Source organism: Microcebus murinus, chromosome 6, assembly GCF_040939455.1.
Source record: "Microcebus murinus isolate Inina chromosome 6, M.murinus_Inina_mat1.0, whole genome shotgun sequence".
Classification (NCBI taxonomy): domain Eukaryota; kingdom Metazoa; phylum Chordata; class Mammalia; order Primates; family Cheirogaleidae; genus Microcebus; species Microcebus murinus.
The window spans coordinates 11,918,098-11,936,370 of record NC_134109.1 but is presented as its reverse complement, the minus strand read 5'-3'; the positions used below and the strand labels follow the sequence as shown (position 1 = coordinate 11,936,370).

The window sequence follows — 18,273 nt, the reverse complement described above, 5'->3', positions numbered from 1 at the left end:
GGCAGCCACGGCTGATTAATCAGACACGGCCCCTGAAAGCTCAGCCCTGAGCCACTCCTGAATTCCAGCTTGGATAGATGGGGAAATGAAGGCCCACAGAAAACTGCAGTGCAGATAATACAGCGCTGCAGAGCCTGGATGAACCTGGATGAGAGGCTTCTAGAAATTACCTCCCTACCAAACCTCAGCCTCCTGGTGACAAGCTCAACCCACAAACTACCAGGAGAGAGGTCAGGAGGAAGAATTCAGCAACCCTCACCAGAGAGGCTGGACAGAGGCGCCCTGCCCACCCTGCCAACCACTCCCACCACTCTGGTCCCAGGAGCGGGATGCTCTGGGGCCTCCGCCCGCACCTTTGGGCCTGGGATGCCGAACCTGCAGGAATGGGAGGCCACTCTCCTGTGGCTGCTCACGAGGGGCCTCCTGTCTGGGGGAGGACTGGCGCTGACGTTAACAAAGATGAGCTCTGAGAGCTCCCTGCAGGCTTTTTGGAAACCTCCTTCAGATACTCTGGCAGCGTCTCATCCGCCCTGATCTAGTCCCCAGCCTGGTTCCCTCTGCAGCTACTGGCAGATGAGGCCTGCAGGGCAAGGAGAAGGAACGCCAGCACAGCCGCATGGAGCAGCAGAGTCACCCTCGACAGACGGCGAGGGCATCAGAGACCTCAGCCAGGCCACCTCGGTCTTACTAAGTACCCGTTAGATGCCAGGGACAGCTTTGGGCAGACGTTACAGCTGCCCCTCACACGGGGTCTGCGTGTGTTTTCATGTTGCCGCCTTCTTCCTCCTCCCTCCCTCCAACCATCCATCCTTCCTTCTCTTGCCCTCCCTCCCTCCATCTTTCCTCCGCCATCCTCTCTCCCTCCCTTCCTCCATGTGTCCACCCTTCCCCCACTAATGAGCACTTTACCCACATCCACCTGGGGTAAAGAAACACAGGGGACAGGACAACAGGACATCTGGCTGGGTGGCTGCCGTGCCCCGCCTCACCTGGGCACTGCCGTGCACGCCCTGGAACTCCCAAGCTCACCCTCTCCCCCGTCGGCCCCTTCCACCAGCAAAGCCACGGCAACGCTCCAAACGAGTCTGCGCCCAGCCTGGGCAGCAATCCCACCAGATCCACGGGGGGAGAGTTCAACACAAGATGAACGTGACGAGAGTGCCCAGGGGCTTGAGGAGAGGGGCAGGGTGGGCACTGACAGCCGCCCCTCCTCAACCTGAAAACCGTGAGGGCGTGGTCTGTACTCACCTGCACAACTTCTATCCCTCGCTTCCTGCGGAGAAAAACAGAGAAAATACACATTACTCCAGCAGGCAGAACACAGCCTTCCTGAAGGTCCGCTGCAGCCAGCGGAGGGGGCTGTGAGGAGTGCTTCAGGAGGGGAGCGGGCGCTGCACCTCTCAGGCCGCCCCCGGAACAGTTTTCAAGGGGAAGGTTTATGAGCTCCTAGTCACCCCTCAAAACCACCTCCCAGCTGAAGGAGGGGGCTGGCTCCCGGAGGGACTTGGCTGGAGTCCTATGGAGACCCCACGGCGGGCTATCAGCTGTCTCCCTCTAATCCTGGGGTGTCCACAGTCACAGCTCCAGCACAGACTGCCGTGGGACCCAGCACCCCCGAATCACTGCTGTCCCTGCCAGGCTCAACCCGGGTCCTCCACGCCCTCCTCCCGCAGCAGGTCTAAAGCCTCAGCCTGGCCCCAGACCCTCACTCACCCCACCTGATTTTAAGAGCCTCGTGGCCTGGGTCTGGGTCTGCCCGGGGCTCACAAGGCTCCCTGCTGACTCGCCCACCCTTCTCTCCTGTGCCCCACAGTTCTTACTGCAAGCCCAGCAAGCGCCATCTGCACAGTTCCGGCACACGGGGCTGTCTCCTGCCTGGGTGCTCACCTCGCACCCCAGCCTGTTGAACTCGGCCCAGACAGAGGCTCTCCAAGAGGCCTTCTCTGACCCACTCTACCCTCCCCACCCCACCCACAACACTCCTGAAGAACTCGGGGCCACCACGCTCCCAACCCTTTGTATTGATCACCGTCACCCAGGGACAGGACGAACGCTGGTGCAGGGCCACTAGGATATGTAGGGACAAAGGTGCTGGAGACAGCATGCCATGAGCATTTTGCTGGAAAGAAAGGCAGGGCCTCCAGCAGATGCCCAGAGAAGGCTGCGACCAGGCACGGCCAGGCATCTGTAGTTTACTCGCCCAGGCTCCTTGGAGCAGGGACTGTGCCAAATTTTAAAACCATGTGTTAAGCGTGTTAAGAAATGTGAAAATGTCGTCTTTTCTACTTTGTATATAGTATTATAAATTATGTGCAATAAATTTTTGGCCCTAGGAAAAAATATATTAATCAACAAGAAGAGTAATCTGAGTTTTAAAAATTCTGAAACCATTTACATAAAAAGGTAATACTATCTAACTCATAAATTAGTTTTTATTTTCAATAATTTAAAAAAAGCCGTGTGTGCCTGTGCCTAGCCATGGTGCCCACCTGGCACACAGACACTCACAAACAGCTGCTGGTAAGTGAAGGCGTGAACACGCAAGAACTCAGCTCGGTTCCGCGCCCCGCACTCGCACAGCAGATCCAACAGCCACAGTCTGGGCCCCGGAGGGGCTCACTGTTCAAGCAGGAGATGGGCACGAAGCCCCACAGGAAGCTCTGGGCAACCATGAGCAACCTCACATCACACGGCACAGCTGATGTGACACCTACCAACCTCACAAAGGAGTCACACAATAAGGTCAACAAGAGCGGAACAGGTCCCATTGTGGGGAGCACCCAGGGACCTTCCCTCCAACCACCACCCCCAACTCAGCAGAACCCTGGGCCCCCAAGGAATCCAGTTTGAGAACCATCGTAGTTGATGGTTTCAGGGCCCTCACTGTCACTTGGCCCCTCTTCTGTTCCTGAAGGAATGGCAGCCAATATCCATCCGCTTTCATGAATCCATGAGGGATGGGCTTGACACACAACAGCATAGCCTCTGGGCCACCAAAGCCCACAACAAGGGGACAGACAGCATCATGAGGAACCTGGGCTGCACCAGTCCTCTGAGCACCTGCGGAGACCTCAGAGCCCCGGCCCCACTGCAGGGGAGAGAAAACCACAGTGAGCATCCCTGTGGGGACCCGCCCACGGCCAGCCTAGGCTCCAGCTCGCTGCCTCCCGTTCCCAAATGAATGAGGATGTGGACCACACGGCGGGACAGGCAGGGGACAGAGGTGCATGAGTGACCCACAGCAGCTGGAGCAGGCTTCCACCGGGCTCTGGGCTGTGGCCTCAGTTTCCTTCTGAGTTGGCCCTGCAGGCATGTGGCTCTCGTCTCTTTACAAAGCCAACTGCGGTCACTTCCAATCGGTCCACATTTTACATCATCCCAGACAGTTCTCCCTCCCCCAGTCCTAAATTTTTAAAAAAGTCTCTTTGAAAACAGATGGAATACATAAAATAAGAAAGCAACAAAAAAAGTAATCTAGAGAAAATCCTGAAATCCTAGGCTGAAATCCTAAGTGGGGCTGAGCTCCCAGGAGCCACCACGGTTCCTCTGCAGCTCAGGCACCAAGAACAGAATAAACTGTGACTCTGGCAGAAAAGAGGGGACTCGGCTCCCCTTTCGGTCCCCATCGGGCCACACACTTGCACTAGCCACCCTGGGTGGTACTCACTGCTCACGGATGCCTTCTGCACCCCGTGAGGGAGGGACAGGCTCACCCCATTACTCGGATGGATGGATGAGCAAACAGGGGACTCAGGAAGTGCAGGAGCTGGCCCAGGGCCAACACATCCACCACTAGGTGGGCCACAGCCAGCTCTGGCAGCACCAAGAAGGGTCTCCAGCCTCCAGGGCCTCTGTGTGAGGGGGAACGAGGTAGAAAACCACATTCCCTCCGGTGGAAGAACCCTGTGCACACGGCCATGGCCTCTCAGGAAAACAAAATAACCTTCCAGGGCCCATTTGTCTGTGGGCAACTTCTGCAGAACAAAGCTATCAACAACCTTGACACTCTAAGGAGCAGTCTGCCGAAATCCTGCCTTAACCAGAAAGTTCAGAAACTGAATTATGAAACTAAAGGGGAGGAGGGATAAGGAGGGATAGGAGGGCCTGGGGGAGGAAAAGAAACCAGAGAACTGGTTGTGGAGTGATTAATTTTTCCTCCTGAAAACAGCAACTCCACAATCCCACCCAATCACCCCGCAGATATAACTGAATGTGCAAAATGTTTCAAGCTCTGGGTTGTTAACTGCCTGTCTGCCACAGCAAAAGAACAGCGGCAAACTAAACTCCCTCAAGAGCAGCCACTAAGAACCCTTCCACAATCAAAGGAAACTACACGGCAGTTAAAAAAAAAAAACCAAGGAAGCTCTCTACATGCCCATAAGGAATCATCTTCAAGACAGTGCTATGTGAAAAATGTAAGGTGCAAAACTCCGCGTGCTGTACAGCATTATTTGTGTTAAGAACAACACCCAGGCCGGGCGCTGTGGCTCACGCCTGTAATCCTAGCTCTTGGGAGGCCGAGGCGGGCGGATTGCTCAAGGTCAGGAGTTCAAAACCAGCCTGAGCAAGAGCGAGACCCTGTCTCTACTATAAATAGAAAGAAATTAATTGGCCAACTGATATATATATAAAAAAAAAATTAGCCGGGCATGGTGGCGCATGCCTGTAGTCCCAGCTACCCGGGAGGCTGAGGCAGAAGGATCACTCGAGCCCAGGAGTTTGAGGTTGCTGTGAGCTAGGCTGACGCCATGGCACTCACTCTAGCCTGGGCAACAAAGCGAGACTCTGTCTCAAAAAAAAAAAAAAAAAAAAAAAAGAACAACACCCAGGACAAGAACGTGTGCTTGTGTATACACAGAACGAATGTGAAAGTGCTACAAGACAATGACCACAACACAGCCTCCGGTCAAGGGTGAAGGCAGTTGGGGATGGGTGGGAAGATTTCCATTTCACTGTGTCCCCTTCACAACTCCTTGAATTTTGTATCACATGCCTATAACATATTCTCAAAAACTATTTTAAAAATCATTTTTTAAATAGATGTCAGATAAAGGCATAAATCCATTAGCTGAAGATGAGGCAAGGCAGAGGCGAGCTCAGGATTTATCAAGCTGAAATTACACTCCATGCAGGGCCTGGGAGCGCGGCGCCGGGGCACCCCACACAGATTCCAAGCCCACGTAGGCACTCGGGTACCTGGAGGCACCGACAGGCCCGCGCTGCAGAGCTAACTGCGGCTGCAAGGCTGGTGACACCAGGTAGGTGCTGTGGTTTTTCCTTTATACTTTCCTGTGTTTTCTGTTTTCTGCAATGAGCATACGTACAGCAGGTCCTTGAATGATGTCATTCCATTCAATGTTGTTTCACTATAATGTTGATGACGGGAGAAAAAAATCAATTCCCAGCCAAGGCCGCTGTCAGTGTGGAGTTGCACTCCCCACAACCATATGGGTTTTATCCGTTTTTTTTGCTTCCACAACCAAAGATATCAGATTAACCGGCGTGACCAAATTGGTGTTTTGGGGACCAGATACATGCCATAGGAAAATAATTTTTTTTTTCAGCCCATCCTTCCAAAGAAAGAACTTAACTCTTGTTTCTATGCCAAAATTGGTTTCATTTTAAGTCGTTTCCCTTAAAATCAGTTTCCAAGAACCCATGGACTGGCCGGGCACGGTGGATCACACCTGCAATCCTAGCACTCTGGGAGGCCAAGGTGGGCGGATTGCTCAAGGTCAGGAGTTCAAAACCAGCCTGAGCAAGAGCGAGACCCCGTCTCTACTATAAATAGAAATAAATTAATTGGCCAACTAATATATATACAAAAAATTAGCCAGGCATGGTGGCGCATGCCTGTAGTCCCAGCTACTCGGGAGGCTGAGGCAGAAGGATTGCTTGAGCCCAGGAGTTTGAGGTTGCTGTGAGCTAGGCTGTCGCCACGGCACTCACTCTAGCCTGGGCAACAAAGAAAGACTCTGCCTCAAAAAAAAAAAAAAAAAAAAAAAAAAAAAAAAAAAGAACTTATGGACAACATTGAGTGAAGACTTACTTCCAAAACTATAGAGAAAGTAACAGTAATGGTTAAAATTTGATAATGAAAGTATTTTTTTTAAAACCTAGAGACAATTACATCTCATTTTCTTTAGGCTCTACATCTCATTTTCTTTCTTTTTTTCTTTCTTTTTTTATTTATTTTTATGAGACAGAGTCTCGCTTTGTTGCCCAGGCTAGAGTAAGTGCCGTGGCATCAGCCCAGCTCACAGCAATCTCAAACTCCTGGGTTCAAGTAATCCTACTGCCTCAGCCTCCCGAGTAGCTGGGACTACAGGCATGCACTACCATGCCCGGCTAATTTTTTCTATATATATTAGTTGACCAATTAATTTATTTCTATTTATAGTAGAGACGGGGTCTTGCTCTTGCTCAGGCTGGTTTCAAACTCCTGACCTCGAGCAATCCGCCCACCTTGGCCTCCCAGAGTGCTAGGATTACAGGCGTGAGCCACCGTGTCCAGCCAACACCTCATTTTCTTGATAAGCACTGCACTAGTAAGTTTTGGGCAAAGCTCTGCCCCACAACTCATAAATATAAACTTGCTTTTCCAAATGCCTGTGAAGGGAGGATCCGCTTTGCAAAGCACCGTCTCTCTGCCCAAGTCCAAGGAGAATACATCCTTGGTGAATTCAAGGTACTCACAAAAGACTGATCCTTGCAGGGAAGGAGGGGCAGCACCTGCCATCTGAGGTAACTATAGATGTGAGGCACCCCCCCTCCCCAAAGGGTATCTGGGGAGGGGGAGCATAAGACCCTCTGCAGGGGCAGGCAAGAGCACTGAGAAGCAGGATGAACGATGCAGGCTGGAGCATGTCCCAGAGGCCTAGGTGTCACCTTGCAGCCTAGCCTTTACCCCATGGGCCAGTGGGTCTCAAATGCCAGGGCAGATGACTTAAGAATCACCACTGGAGCTTATAAAAAATATACTAATTTGCCGTCTGCTCCTGAGGACTCTGATTCAGGAGGTGTGGGGGAGGGCCTGGGAGGGATGTGGGGTTTGCGGAGCTTCCAGGTGTTGCTCGGGAACAGAGCAGTCAGGTATGGGAACAGCTGCTCATCCACAGGGAGCAACTCCCCATGCCTGATCTTAAGGAACAGAAGCAGGACGCGACTTGCTGGGGGAGGTGCAGGCTTAGGGGCAGCCCTTCCAGGTCTTGGGGGTAGAAGTAAAAGAGGCATGAGAACTGGAAATAGCTGTGATGCTCACCAGCTGGGGAAGCAGGAACCTGAGGTCCTGTACCCGGCCCCAGAAAGGAGAGAACATCGCAGGAAGACGGTGACATCCACTTTTCAACCATGGTGGTACCAGGAAGTAGTTAGAAGCCTAGGACTCAACTTAGCAAGGTTCAGGGGGTTAGAAGAAAACCTGGGAGGCAGGTGGATGTGGAAGAGGTAGACTGAGTCCCCAAGAGGAGAACACAGAACCAGACCCAACTGTATATTGTGCCTCAGTTTTCTCATTTGTCAAATGGGAGAATCCTAGAAGCTACCTCATAGGGCTTGGGGGAAGAAGAGCTCGGGACAGCACAGCACCTGGCTCACACCGGGAGGTGGGCCTGGTGACTTCTGCTCCTCCCTGCCTTCCTGCCTTTCAGGAACTGCTCCTTCTCTACCCCTCATGATTCTGAGGGGCAGCACCCCTACTCAGGGTGGGTGTGACCCGCCACCAGGATGGGAGCAGCAGGACGGGAGTGCGGCCCAAGCCAGGCCAGTCCCGCCCCTTTTCAGGATGGGTACTGGCGGGCTGTCCACAACACAAACGGCAGGGCCGGGAAATGTTGGGGACACCGCTGCCTCCGTGTGGCTAGAATCCAGATGAGCCAGCGGCCAAACCAGGAGACAAGGCCACGCCGGGCTGCTGAAGGGCAGGTCGTCTGGCCGGATCCCACCACACTAGTGCTTGTCCTCTCTGGACCTTCCGTGGCAGATTTCTGCTGCAGCCGGTTTAGGCTGCGTTGCTGGCGCTGGCGCTGAACCACAGGGGCTCTGTAAATGACAGCAGCCACCACTTCCCGAAGACGACAAAAATTACCCCGGAGACCCGGCGCTGAGGGAGAGGGGACCACAAAGGTCCAGTAAAGAGGATCAACGGCACAAGCAGAAAAGAGCGGCATGGAGTTGAGAGGGGTCCGCACCACCACGAGGCCCTGGAACTGAAGCACGGCCGCTGGCTGTGGTGTCAGGAAGTCAACGCGAGACACCGCGGGATGACGGATTCCGTCCCGCAGTAGGCCTGCCTCGCAGCTGAGCAGGACACGCAGGCGCAGGTCCACGAAAACCAGCAGCAGGCACGGGACGTGTTGCTCAGCCACCAGGTCTTACTTAGCTGTCACTTTAACAACGGGTCCAACCGTTCTAGCCCAAGAGGACCTTCCAGGGCAGGTGTGAAGACCGAGGTCCGCAGCAGGTGGAGCACGTGAAGTGGCGAGGATGTGTGGGAGGGGAGTTATGCCAAGACACAGAGGGCCCCTCTGACCCACAGGAGAGAACAGTCCAGTGACAGCTGGGAGAATTCCAGGTGCTCAGAGACAGCACGAAGGTTTTCTAAAAAGGGGCCCTCGGGTTCATCAAGAACTGCTTTCCTGCGATACGCACAGTCCCACTGCCGCCTGCACAGGTGAGGCTGAGCACTGGCCACAGCGGAGCCACTGCTGGAAAGGGCACCCGCAGGACTGCCCGGCTGCAGGGCGAGGCCAGGCCAGGCATCCGAGGAACAGTTTCACAGTAGGAGAAATAGACCTGGACACGCGGGCTCCTCCCAACATGGGCGAGGAGAAGAAGTGGCACCTGCACACAGAGCTGAAACTGCCTGGGATGGGAAGTGTCACTCTATGCACACGGGAGGCCAGGCACATTCTCATCCAAGCAATCCGAAGCATGGTTTGGTAACTACCAGATTCCAGGCACCTCAAGTAACAAGGCCCTTTAGCACCTCCAGGTACCGGGCACTGGGCAACAGCTCTGAGCTTCCTCCCCCTCCCTGCCTGCAGAGGCCAGGGCCAATGGCGCACCACCCAGAGGCCCTCAAGGTCTCTGAGGACTTGCGGTTCCTGAATGGCACCTGGGCCTCCCCTCACCTGTGTGTGCAGAGGGCCACACTGTTCTCATGCTTCAAACGCCACCCCAGCATCACCACCTGAGCCCCACCCCCCGTATCAGCTCCTCTGGAGAAGCCCTCCTTCGCTCCCACCCTCCTCAGAGCCCCCACAAGCCCGCGCTGGCCGACCCAGCACTGAGCGCAGAGAGGGAGGCTGCCTGGCTCCGTGGCACTGACCCTGCCAGGCTAAGGCTCAGTGGTGGACAGCACTGATGGCCACCAATGCTGGCAATTCTCTTACCAGACGCTGAATGCCACCAAGCTCCCCCTCCCCCAGTGAGGCGAGGCCATGTGACTTGCTGTGGGCCATGAAATGTGAACAGACGTGACCATGTCAACTTCCAGGAAGAAGCATTCCACTGCCAGCACCCGACTGACTCTCTGGCCAGTCCGCCCCACCCCAGCATCGCGGGAGCACATGAGAATGCCATGACCACCAGAGCCCGCCAGGCTGCTGCCAGGAAAAACCCAAGCTGAGTGGCAACAAAGCCAGCCTGGGAACCAGAAAGAAACGAGTTGATGACTTTTTTTTAGAGATAGTGTCTCACTCTGTCACCCAGGCTAGAGTGTAGTGCCATAGCTCACTGCAGCCTCAAACTCCTGGGCTCAAGCCATCCTCCCTCCTCAGCCTCCCAAGTAGCTGGGACTACAGGCATGAGTCACCACACCCTGCTTAACAACTGAGTAAGAGGACCTTTAGGCAGCACTGGTTCTCAACTGGGAACAATTTTGCTTCTCTCCCCCTCACTCCCAGACATTTAGCAATGCCTAAAGACATTTTTGATTGCCACAACTAGGGAACTGCTACCAACATCCAGCAAGTAAAGGCCCTAATGCACAGGCCTGCCCCCTAAAACAAAGAATTGTCTGGCCTAAGATGTCAACAATGCTGGGGCTAAGATCGGATACGGGAGCACAACACTGAGCCCCTCAGGGAGGATGACTTCCCCGAGAGTCCTCCAGATCCACAGCGGACTCTGAATGACCTTTGAATAAACCTTCGCTGTTTCCCACCTTTCGGGGTTGTCACTGAAGCCTATCCTGGCTGATAAATGCTCCTTCAGAAATCAGGGCTTGTGCCCTGTGTCCACAGCCCAAAATTCATGGTGGCCCCAGGGACCTCGCGGCACAACGGTAGCGTGTCTGACTCCACAGCCCAAAATTCTTAGCACGGTACCTGGCACCTGGGGAAGTGGAGCGGCAGCCCGCACGGCACGAGTCCTCCCTTTCCAAGAGGGACCCCATTCTACAAACACCAGGACCTGACATAAGTCTGTGCCTTTGCACAAGCAAGTCCCTCTGCTACCTGCCCTTCCCCACCTGGCAAAGGCCTGCTCACGCACCTAGGGCAGCTCAAACATCACCCCTTCCTGCTCTCCGTGCGGCAGAAATAATGGCTTTACACTGACGATTGCTCTGTGCTAGGTTTTGAGCTGTGAGCCCCCTGAGGCCAAAGACTGTATTCGCTATTTCCGCATCCCTGCACCCCCCCAATACACACCCTGCTCCCCACACAGACCCTGAACCCGAAGGTGCTCTGCAAACACTTCCTGAGTGAGTGCTTCCAGCCTGGGGGGCAGGCTCCAGGCTCCAGCCCTGAGCCACCTGCCTGCTCCACTGCATCCTGGTTCACTTGCTGATTGTTTTGCAGTTTGGATTTTCCTCCTATTAACAGTGCCAGAAACTGAAATGGCCCAACATAAAGACAACATACGAACAGAATTTTAACGCCAGTACAAACATTCGAATTGTTTGGACAGCTCTAGAAAAGAACCAGATAAACTGGAAGCTGCCATATGTCTTTTCTATGGGGGGCTGGGGGGTTATCTTTCCCTGGATAGGACAGTCACCAACCACCTTAACTGAAGGCCCTCCCCAGTTCCGGGTGCCCCACCCAGGGAGGCAGGCAGGCCTGGGCCCTCCCTGCAGACTCAGCAGCCTGAGGCGAGTTCCCTCAGACCTAGAACAGGCCCACAGGGTCCCTGAAGCAGCTTTTCCTCGGGACCCCAGGATGGGAGTGAGTGAGAGGCAGAGAAAGTGATGTACCTTCCAGAACTTTCCAGAACCTCCCGGAGAGGTCAGCAGAGCCTCAGGGGCTGAAAGCAGCAGAAGGGGCTGGGGCACTTTTGAGACCCCACCCCTCAATTTTCAGGAAGGAGAAACTAGGAGGGGGATTGGGTGGAAATCATCCAGGGAACTGTTCTGCTGCGCCCAAAGCATCCCCATGTCCAATTAGAAATTGTCCTGACTTTTGGCTAAAAACAAATGTTAACTCTATTCCCTTAATAGCTCTTTACATCTCTACTTTTTAAAATAAAAATTCTCCACTTGAAACTTTTTGAATCCCTCCTTGCAGGTGCTGTAATCTTTCTTTCCCCTAATTAGGATGAGCCCTAAATTTTGGGCAGTGGGGGGAGCGGGCTACAGGAGAGGGCAGCTACAGGAGAGGGCAACCCACGGGGGCTGCTGCAGGGTCAGCTTGGGCAGGGCACCTCCCCCTACCCACCCCAAGCTGCTGAGCTGCCGTCAGCCAGCCTGGGGCTAACGACTCAATCAGTTCTCTTCACAGGGCTGCTTAATCCCAAGAATGCAGAGTCATGTTAATATCAGCCTAACCAGCAAGGAAAGCTACTGCAGAAGGGAGACAGAAATTCCTGCACTGACACTTCCCTCTCCACTGGGGGAGGGAAAAGGCCCGGAAAGGTCTGAATTTTTCTAGTACCTAATCCCAAGGTACCTCACACGCTTAAAATAGCAGCTCGTGTGTATGTGTGTGTGTCCCCGCGTGCATTCTGGGAACTGACACTCTGAAACATCTCCCCGTCCACCCCTATTCTGCTACTCACACTGCCTACCTGGCCCCTGGATCCCAGGGCCCTGAGCTTTCAGGGCCTCTACCCTGCTTTTGTGCCTCCAACCACAGGCAGGGAGAGATTCCCGTTTTCTATCAAACACTTGCTGGGCTTCTCCATTGAGCCTTGGGCTGGCCTGGGAACGGAGGGGGCCTCAAGCCCTGCCCAGAGTGCTGGCGGCAGGGAAGGTCAGTGAGAGCCATGCCTGCCCTCTGGGGTGTGCGCCACGGCCCCTAAATAGTGCAACGTCTGGGGGCTGTCGAAAGCTTCAGGCAGGCTGCCATTTGAGCTGAGCCCTGGAGGTTGGCAGGAGGGAGGCTGCCAGGGTGTGCCCCAAGGAGGCTGACCCAGCAACAGGGTAGCAAAGGCAGGGTCTCTGGGCACTGGGGTTTCCTGTGGCCCTCCCGCCACCCAAACCAGAATGGTTGTCACGACAAAAAAAAGGTAGGAGTCAGCCCTGCCAACAGCTTAGAAAACTTGAGCTGCAAAGCACCTTCCTCAAATACTTCCCGGGCCTCAGACATTCACAGGATGGCAGGTCGGAAGCAAGTTCGAGGAGTCAGCAACCTTTCCCCACTGCTCTGGGATCACAGGTGGGAGTCGAGAAGCCTGGCTCTGCCTCCCACTCGGCCACACACTGGCTCTGACCTTGACGTGACCAGTCCCTCCCCTCTCTGCTAGCCGCAGCTTCACCCTAGAGGAGCAGGGTGGGCGCACACTGTTCATTTCCTATCGCTGCTGTAACAAGCCACCACCAGCGTGGTGGCTAAAAACAACACAAGTCTCATTCCCTATGGTTCTCAGTCAGAAGACTAAAGTGGGCCAGCAGGGCGGCCTTCCTTCCGGAGGCGCAAGGGAGGAGTCGCCCCTTCATCTCTCCCAGTTCTAGAGGCTGTGCTGCACACAGTCCCCGGCACAGGGCCACACCCCGACCTCCGCTTCCACTGTCACCTCTCCCGTGACCCTCCTGCCCTCTCTTGTAAGGGCCCTGTGATCGTGCTGGGCCCGCCCAGCCAACCAGGATCACCTTCCACCTCGTGATCCCAATGCAGTCACACCTGTAGTCACATCGTGCCCTTCTACGATCTCAGGTAACGCACTTGTAGGTCCTGAGGATCAGGACCTGGCAGTCCTTGCTGGGGCTGGACAGGGGCCTTATTCTGCCTGCCACGGCCCCAGGCTCCTCAGCTCTGCCTGGAGGCATCCCGTGTGGGTCAGGCACAGAGGAGGACTCATGCAGGAGCTTGTTGGGGGCCTCCACAGTCAACACGGAGGAAGCTGGAGCTCAGCCTCCCATGGTGCCCACAGGATCCCAAAGGGGCACCGATACAGACAAACACTGTCACAGGGGTCCCCAACACAAACAGTGGGAAGAGGCGCCAAGGGCCAGGGGAGGGGTGCAGGGGGACTGGGTGACAGACACCCAAGGCCGGGGTCTAGGAGCCTTGGCTAGGTTGAAGAGAGGGATGATAATCCCTGACCCTTGGGTTCATCCTGACGTCCATGAGCAATGCCCAGGCCACCCCCCCAACCCCCAGGCCACCTGGCTCTGCTGAAGGTGACATCCCAACCCTTGCCAAGTGGCTCTGAGCAGTAACAGATATTCTCCAAACGCAGAGGCAATTGGAGCCTGGGCCAAGATGGGGCAGTGGGCCTGGCCCCCTCCCCAGATGCACTGAGCACCCCAACTCTACAAACAGGAAGCACTTCAGCCGATGCCCAAGACCCTCACATTTCAGGGAGGATTCCGAAGGCCCAGGCGTGACCCAAACAAATGACAGGCCAACACCTGTAATTCTTGGACTCTCATCCCCACCCAGGCCTATTCTCCCTGAGCTAGGCAGGAGAAAGGACTGAGGAAGAGGAGGAGGCCAGACGGGCCTGCAAGCACCAGGCACGGTGCTTGCACTCAGCCCTGCACATGCTGCTAAATTTCAACCGCTGCAATGGGGGGCAGGGGTTGCGACTGTCACATCTTTTCAAGTGGGGAAATTTAGAGCACTTAAGAATGTTGTCCAAAGACCCACAGCAAGAAGCAGAACCACAATCTAAACTCAGGGCTGTCTGTCAGCAAAGGCCTCCTCGCCACCCCACAACACTGCGTGACTTCCCTGGGAGGAGGGACACACTCTGGGTCACCCCTGGCCTAGAAGCAGTGGAGCTGGTGTCCTGCTGCTCCCCTCTGCACCGGGTTGACAGCTCCTCCTGACCACAGCATCAAACCTCCCGAGCAGAAGGAACCCTCCCTAGGAAAGCAGCTTTCAGCTCAGCCACTGGAAGAGGCTGCCAGCTCCCAAAGGAAGAATGCCAAGGCAGGTGGTGAGCGCCTTGTGGCAGGAGGGATTCAAGCAAATGCCAGATGCCAATCAGGGAGGAGACTGATCAGTGAGGAAGGCTCCAGGGCAAATATCTCAGGAGCTCCACACCACCTCTAAAGGTTTCTGAACCTACCAATGAGAGAGAGAAATCAGCCAGGTCACAGGACTGCAGCTCAGGAGAATGGTAGGCTAGCTGGGCCTCTGGAGGAGGTGAGAATGAGCCTGGGGCCTCAGAGGACCCCAGTGCCAAAGTCAAGCTCCAAGGCCAGCTCCAGGCAAGCAGGCACACGCCCCACCTCCTTCCTGGGGGCCTCGGGGCCCCGCCAGGCTCTGCAGCCGGGAGCCATGGCAACAGGCCCTAAACAGCTGGAATAATCCCTCACAGCCCCATGCAGGGGGTCACAGCCACCACCAAACCAAAGCCAGGAGCCAGGGCCCTGGGCAGAAGTAAAAAATGCCAAAAAGAGGAATATCTAATTCCAGCCAGAAGGGAAGAATGCTTGAGTGGCGGCAAAGGGCCATCTCCGGCCCCCTGAGAGGCACAGCCTCTGTCCTGAAGGCCACCAGGCGGTGTCCCTGCTGCCCCTGCATGCCCACCTCCACCTTCTACATCTACAATGAAACCTGGCTCATCACCTCACCACCTCCGGGCCAGTCACGCCCTTCTGGGCTTCCCTCACCCTCCAGCCTTCAGGACTCCGCAACAGGTGCCCCTCCCCGTCCAGCGAGCCCCACTGTCTGCTCCAAGTACACCTGCCTCCGCCCCCCCCCCAGGCCAGTTCTTTCACGCTTCCAACTGCCGCCTGCCCATGCGGTGGGCCACCTGGAGCACCACGCCCCTTGTCCCCATCCACAGCCCTGGAAGCCTCCCTCCTGGTGACTGGCTTTCTCATGGACCTCCAGGGACAGCAGGGACATCTGGGGGCCGAGGGACTGGGACGGTTCTTGTGCCAGTTTGAGTACCTGGGCCAAGAAATTCTCTTTCTGCTCCAGCTCATATGAACTGGGTTTTCTGTCACTTGCAACCCACATAAGAGTCCCAGCTACTCCAATGTCCAGGCTGAAACATCAAGTTCCATCACCTTCACCACCAACCTGCACCTCCGATCTTGAAAACAGATACCACCCAGCATCCTCCCCTTCTCCTTTCCCTTGTCCCCATGGAACGGTTCCACTGGGGCCTCCAGCCGACGGCCAGCGGCCCCTCTCCCAGGGAGGCGGCTTGCTGTGTGCTGGAAGGAAAGGCAGGAAGAGGAAAGCAGATGGTCTCTCAGCTGAGGAGGGAAATAGAGAATCCCCAATAACACTGGCTGGCTGATTGCATATAATTGTGAAGGAAAAACGATCTTTAAAATTAGCTTCCCAAATGCAGATATAATTTCAAGTGCCCCTTGCAGTGTGATTACAGCGTCAGTGTGATTACAGTCAGCACAGATTGCTCAGGCCCCTGCAGGCAAAAAATAACGGAGCCAACAAAGGCGCCGGGGCCAGACAGCTCCCAGAGAAGCGCTTCCAGCTGCCCAGGGAAAGCACCAGCCCAGGAAACCCAGCTAGGAAGCAGCCCTGCTTCCCTCCACATCTGGCTCAGGGCCCTCTCCAAGAAGGCCCCAGGCACATCTTTCTTCTTTCTCCCTTACTTTTTTTTAGTCTTTTGGGTCTTTGATGTTCAGACTCAAATGTCAAGAGCAACCAGTTAATGACAACAAGGACAGCTTCACTCACTGCATGCCCGTAGGGGCTGGGTGCTATACCCTATGCCTCGGTTTTCCCATCTGTAAAGTGGGCGTGGCCGTGTGTGTAACTCAGGATTGAGTGAAGGCTGGCACACAGGAGCCCCCTCCTCTCCCGCCTCCCCCTCCTCTTCCTATTTCACCCTTGCAACAACAGTGGCCCCTTCTTCACATATGGAACCTGAAGCTCAGAAAGGCTCCATTCAACTTGTCGAGGAAGAGAAGGGAAGCATGCCTAGCTCTGCCTGAGTCCGATTCTATGTTCCTGTCACCCTGGGTCCTTGTTGGGCAGCGCCAGCAGGCCAGTATGCACCCTGGCCTCAGCAGGCGGCTCCGCCCTCCTCAGGACCCAGGGTCTGGGCTCCAGCTGGGCAGCCGGCCTCCATTACTCCCCTATTCTCCCAAGGGCTCCTTCTAGCTGAGGCCCTTCACCTTGCAGGGAACCAGGGCCCAGAACTGAGAGGGACCTATCTGAGGTCACAGGCAAGTCAGGGGGAGACTGGCCCCTGTCTTATAATCCTAGCACCCTGGGAGGCGGAGGCAGGAAGATTGCCTGGGCTCAGGAGTTCAAGCCCTGCCTGAGTAAGAGTGAGATCCCATCTCTACTAAAAATAGAAAAATCAGCCAGCCTTGGTGACACACACCTGTGGTCCCAGCTACTCAGGAGAATGGGGCAGGAGGATCCCTTGAGCCCAGGAGTTTGAGGCTGCAGTGAGCTACGATGATGCCATGGCACTCTACCCAGGGCAACGGAGCCAGACTCTGTCTCAAAAAAAAAAAAAAAAAATATCGGGGGAGAATGACAAATTGTCACCAGGTACCCACAACCACCTAGCACTAGGTGGTAGTGGGGGCCTCCCCAATCCTCACCAGCACCCCCCGGAAGGGCTACCACAGCCCCATTTCAAAGAGGAGAAAAATCAAGGTTCAGAGAGGTAACGGGACAGGTTCAGGGTCCCCAGCAGGGGACTAAGAGAGCTGTGATTTTCCAGCCAGGCCTCCTGGCCAGCAGACTCAAGGTCCTTACTTGGTACCACTGGAGCCTGGAGCAAGAACCCAAGTGCTCCGACTCCCAGGTCACAGTGAGTACCTGGGAGCACATGACCACGCAGGGCCTGACGTGTGTACGCAAGGACAGCCAGCTGGCCACCAAGTGGGCTTGACCCACTGCCTGGAAACAACCTTGGCTGCGTGGCAACAAAGCCAGGCTGGGAACCAGAAGGAAACGATAAAGAGCCGTTAGCCAGCTCTGGTCCTCAACTGAGCGACTGCCCCTCATGGGATATCTGGCAATACCTGGAGACATTCTTGGCCGTCACAACTGGGGAGCAGGGTGGTTCCGGCACCCAGTGGGTAGAGGCCAGGGACGCCTCTGGTCGCAGCTGAAAGACAGAGCCTGCAAGGTGAACCAGCCAAAGCTGGGCACGACGTGGTCCTGACTGGTGCCAACCAGGCCTTGCACCCCATCGTATCCAGGGCCTCCCCAACCCCCAGCTTCGGCACACCGGAGACTCCAGAGGGGCCAGAACGCCAGGAGGCTGGGCTGGAAGAGCGAGCTCCCTGCCTCAGTAAACTCCCCGGTCCCAGGCAAGCCGCCCAGCAGCCAGAGGCCCTCACCAGGGCACTTGCCTCCCAAGGTCCCCAGATCATGACAACCATCTTCCCCTAAAGGAACATCTCGCCAGAGTCTGGCTGACCCCCCCGGCCTTTCTGGCTGCTGCTTCACTCAGTTCTCACAATGACCCCCCAGCTCCACCCTCCACATACTCATCACCACCTGCCTCTCCTCCTCCCCCCCCCCCCCGCCAGAATGGAGCTCAACAAGGCCGGACTCTGTTCTACTACCCCGGCCAGGCACACGTAGGCCCGACACCCATTCGCTGCCAACAACAAACACCCAACTCCCTGGGGTAGACACAACCCACCCTCACAGAGGCACATCACAAAGGATGAGGTCCACCGGGTCCTGGGATTCCCGAGGGCAGAGGTGGGGTGCACATGATCCCTGCTTAGCCCAGCTCCTGCCCTCGGCACAACCAGCCAGGCTGTTTCCAGCCCTCTGCATTTGTTCCAGTCCTCAAGCTGCCCACAATCTCAACAGCCTCCCCGACCCCACACCCCAGAGAACCTCAGCCCCTGCCCTGCTGCCTCGGACCCAACCACCTCCCAGCAGCCACGCTCCCAAGCCCCCTACGGCTCCCACGGCCCACAGGGCCAAGCCC

The 18,273-nt window shown here is 55.7% G+C and overlaps 1 protein-coding gene across 2 annotated transcripts in view; it reads right to left on the bottom strand.

Moving 5' to 3' along the window:
- The window catches only part of ITPK1 (inositol-tetrakisphosphate 1-kinase), a 164,222-nt gene that overhangs the window by 125,817 nt on the left and 20,132 nt on the right, over positions 1-18,273 (bottom strand). For both annotated transcript variants that reach the window (XM_012738580.3, XM_012738582.3), the window contains exon 3: positions 1,249-1,273. In XM_012738580.3, coding sequence (XP_012594034.1) covers positions 1,249-1,273 — 25 coding nt within the window. The remainder of the gene's footprint in view (positions 1-1,248; positions 1,274-18,273) is intronic.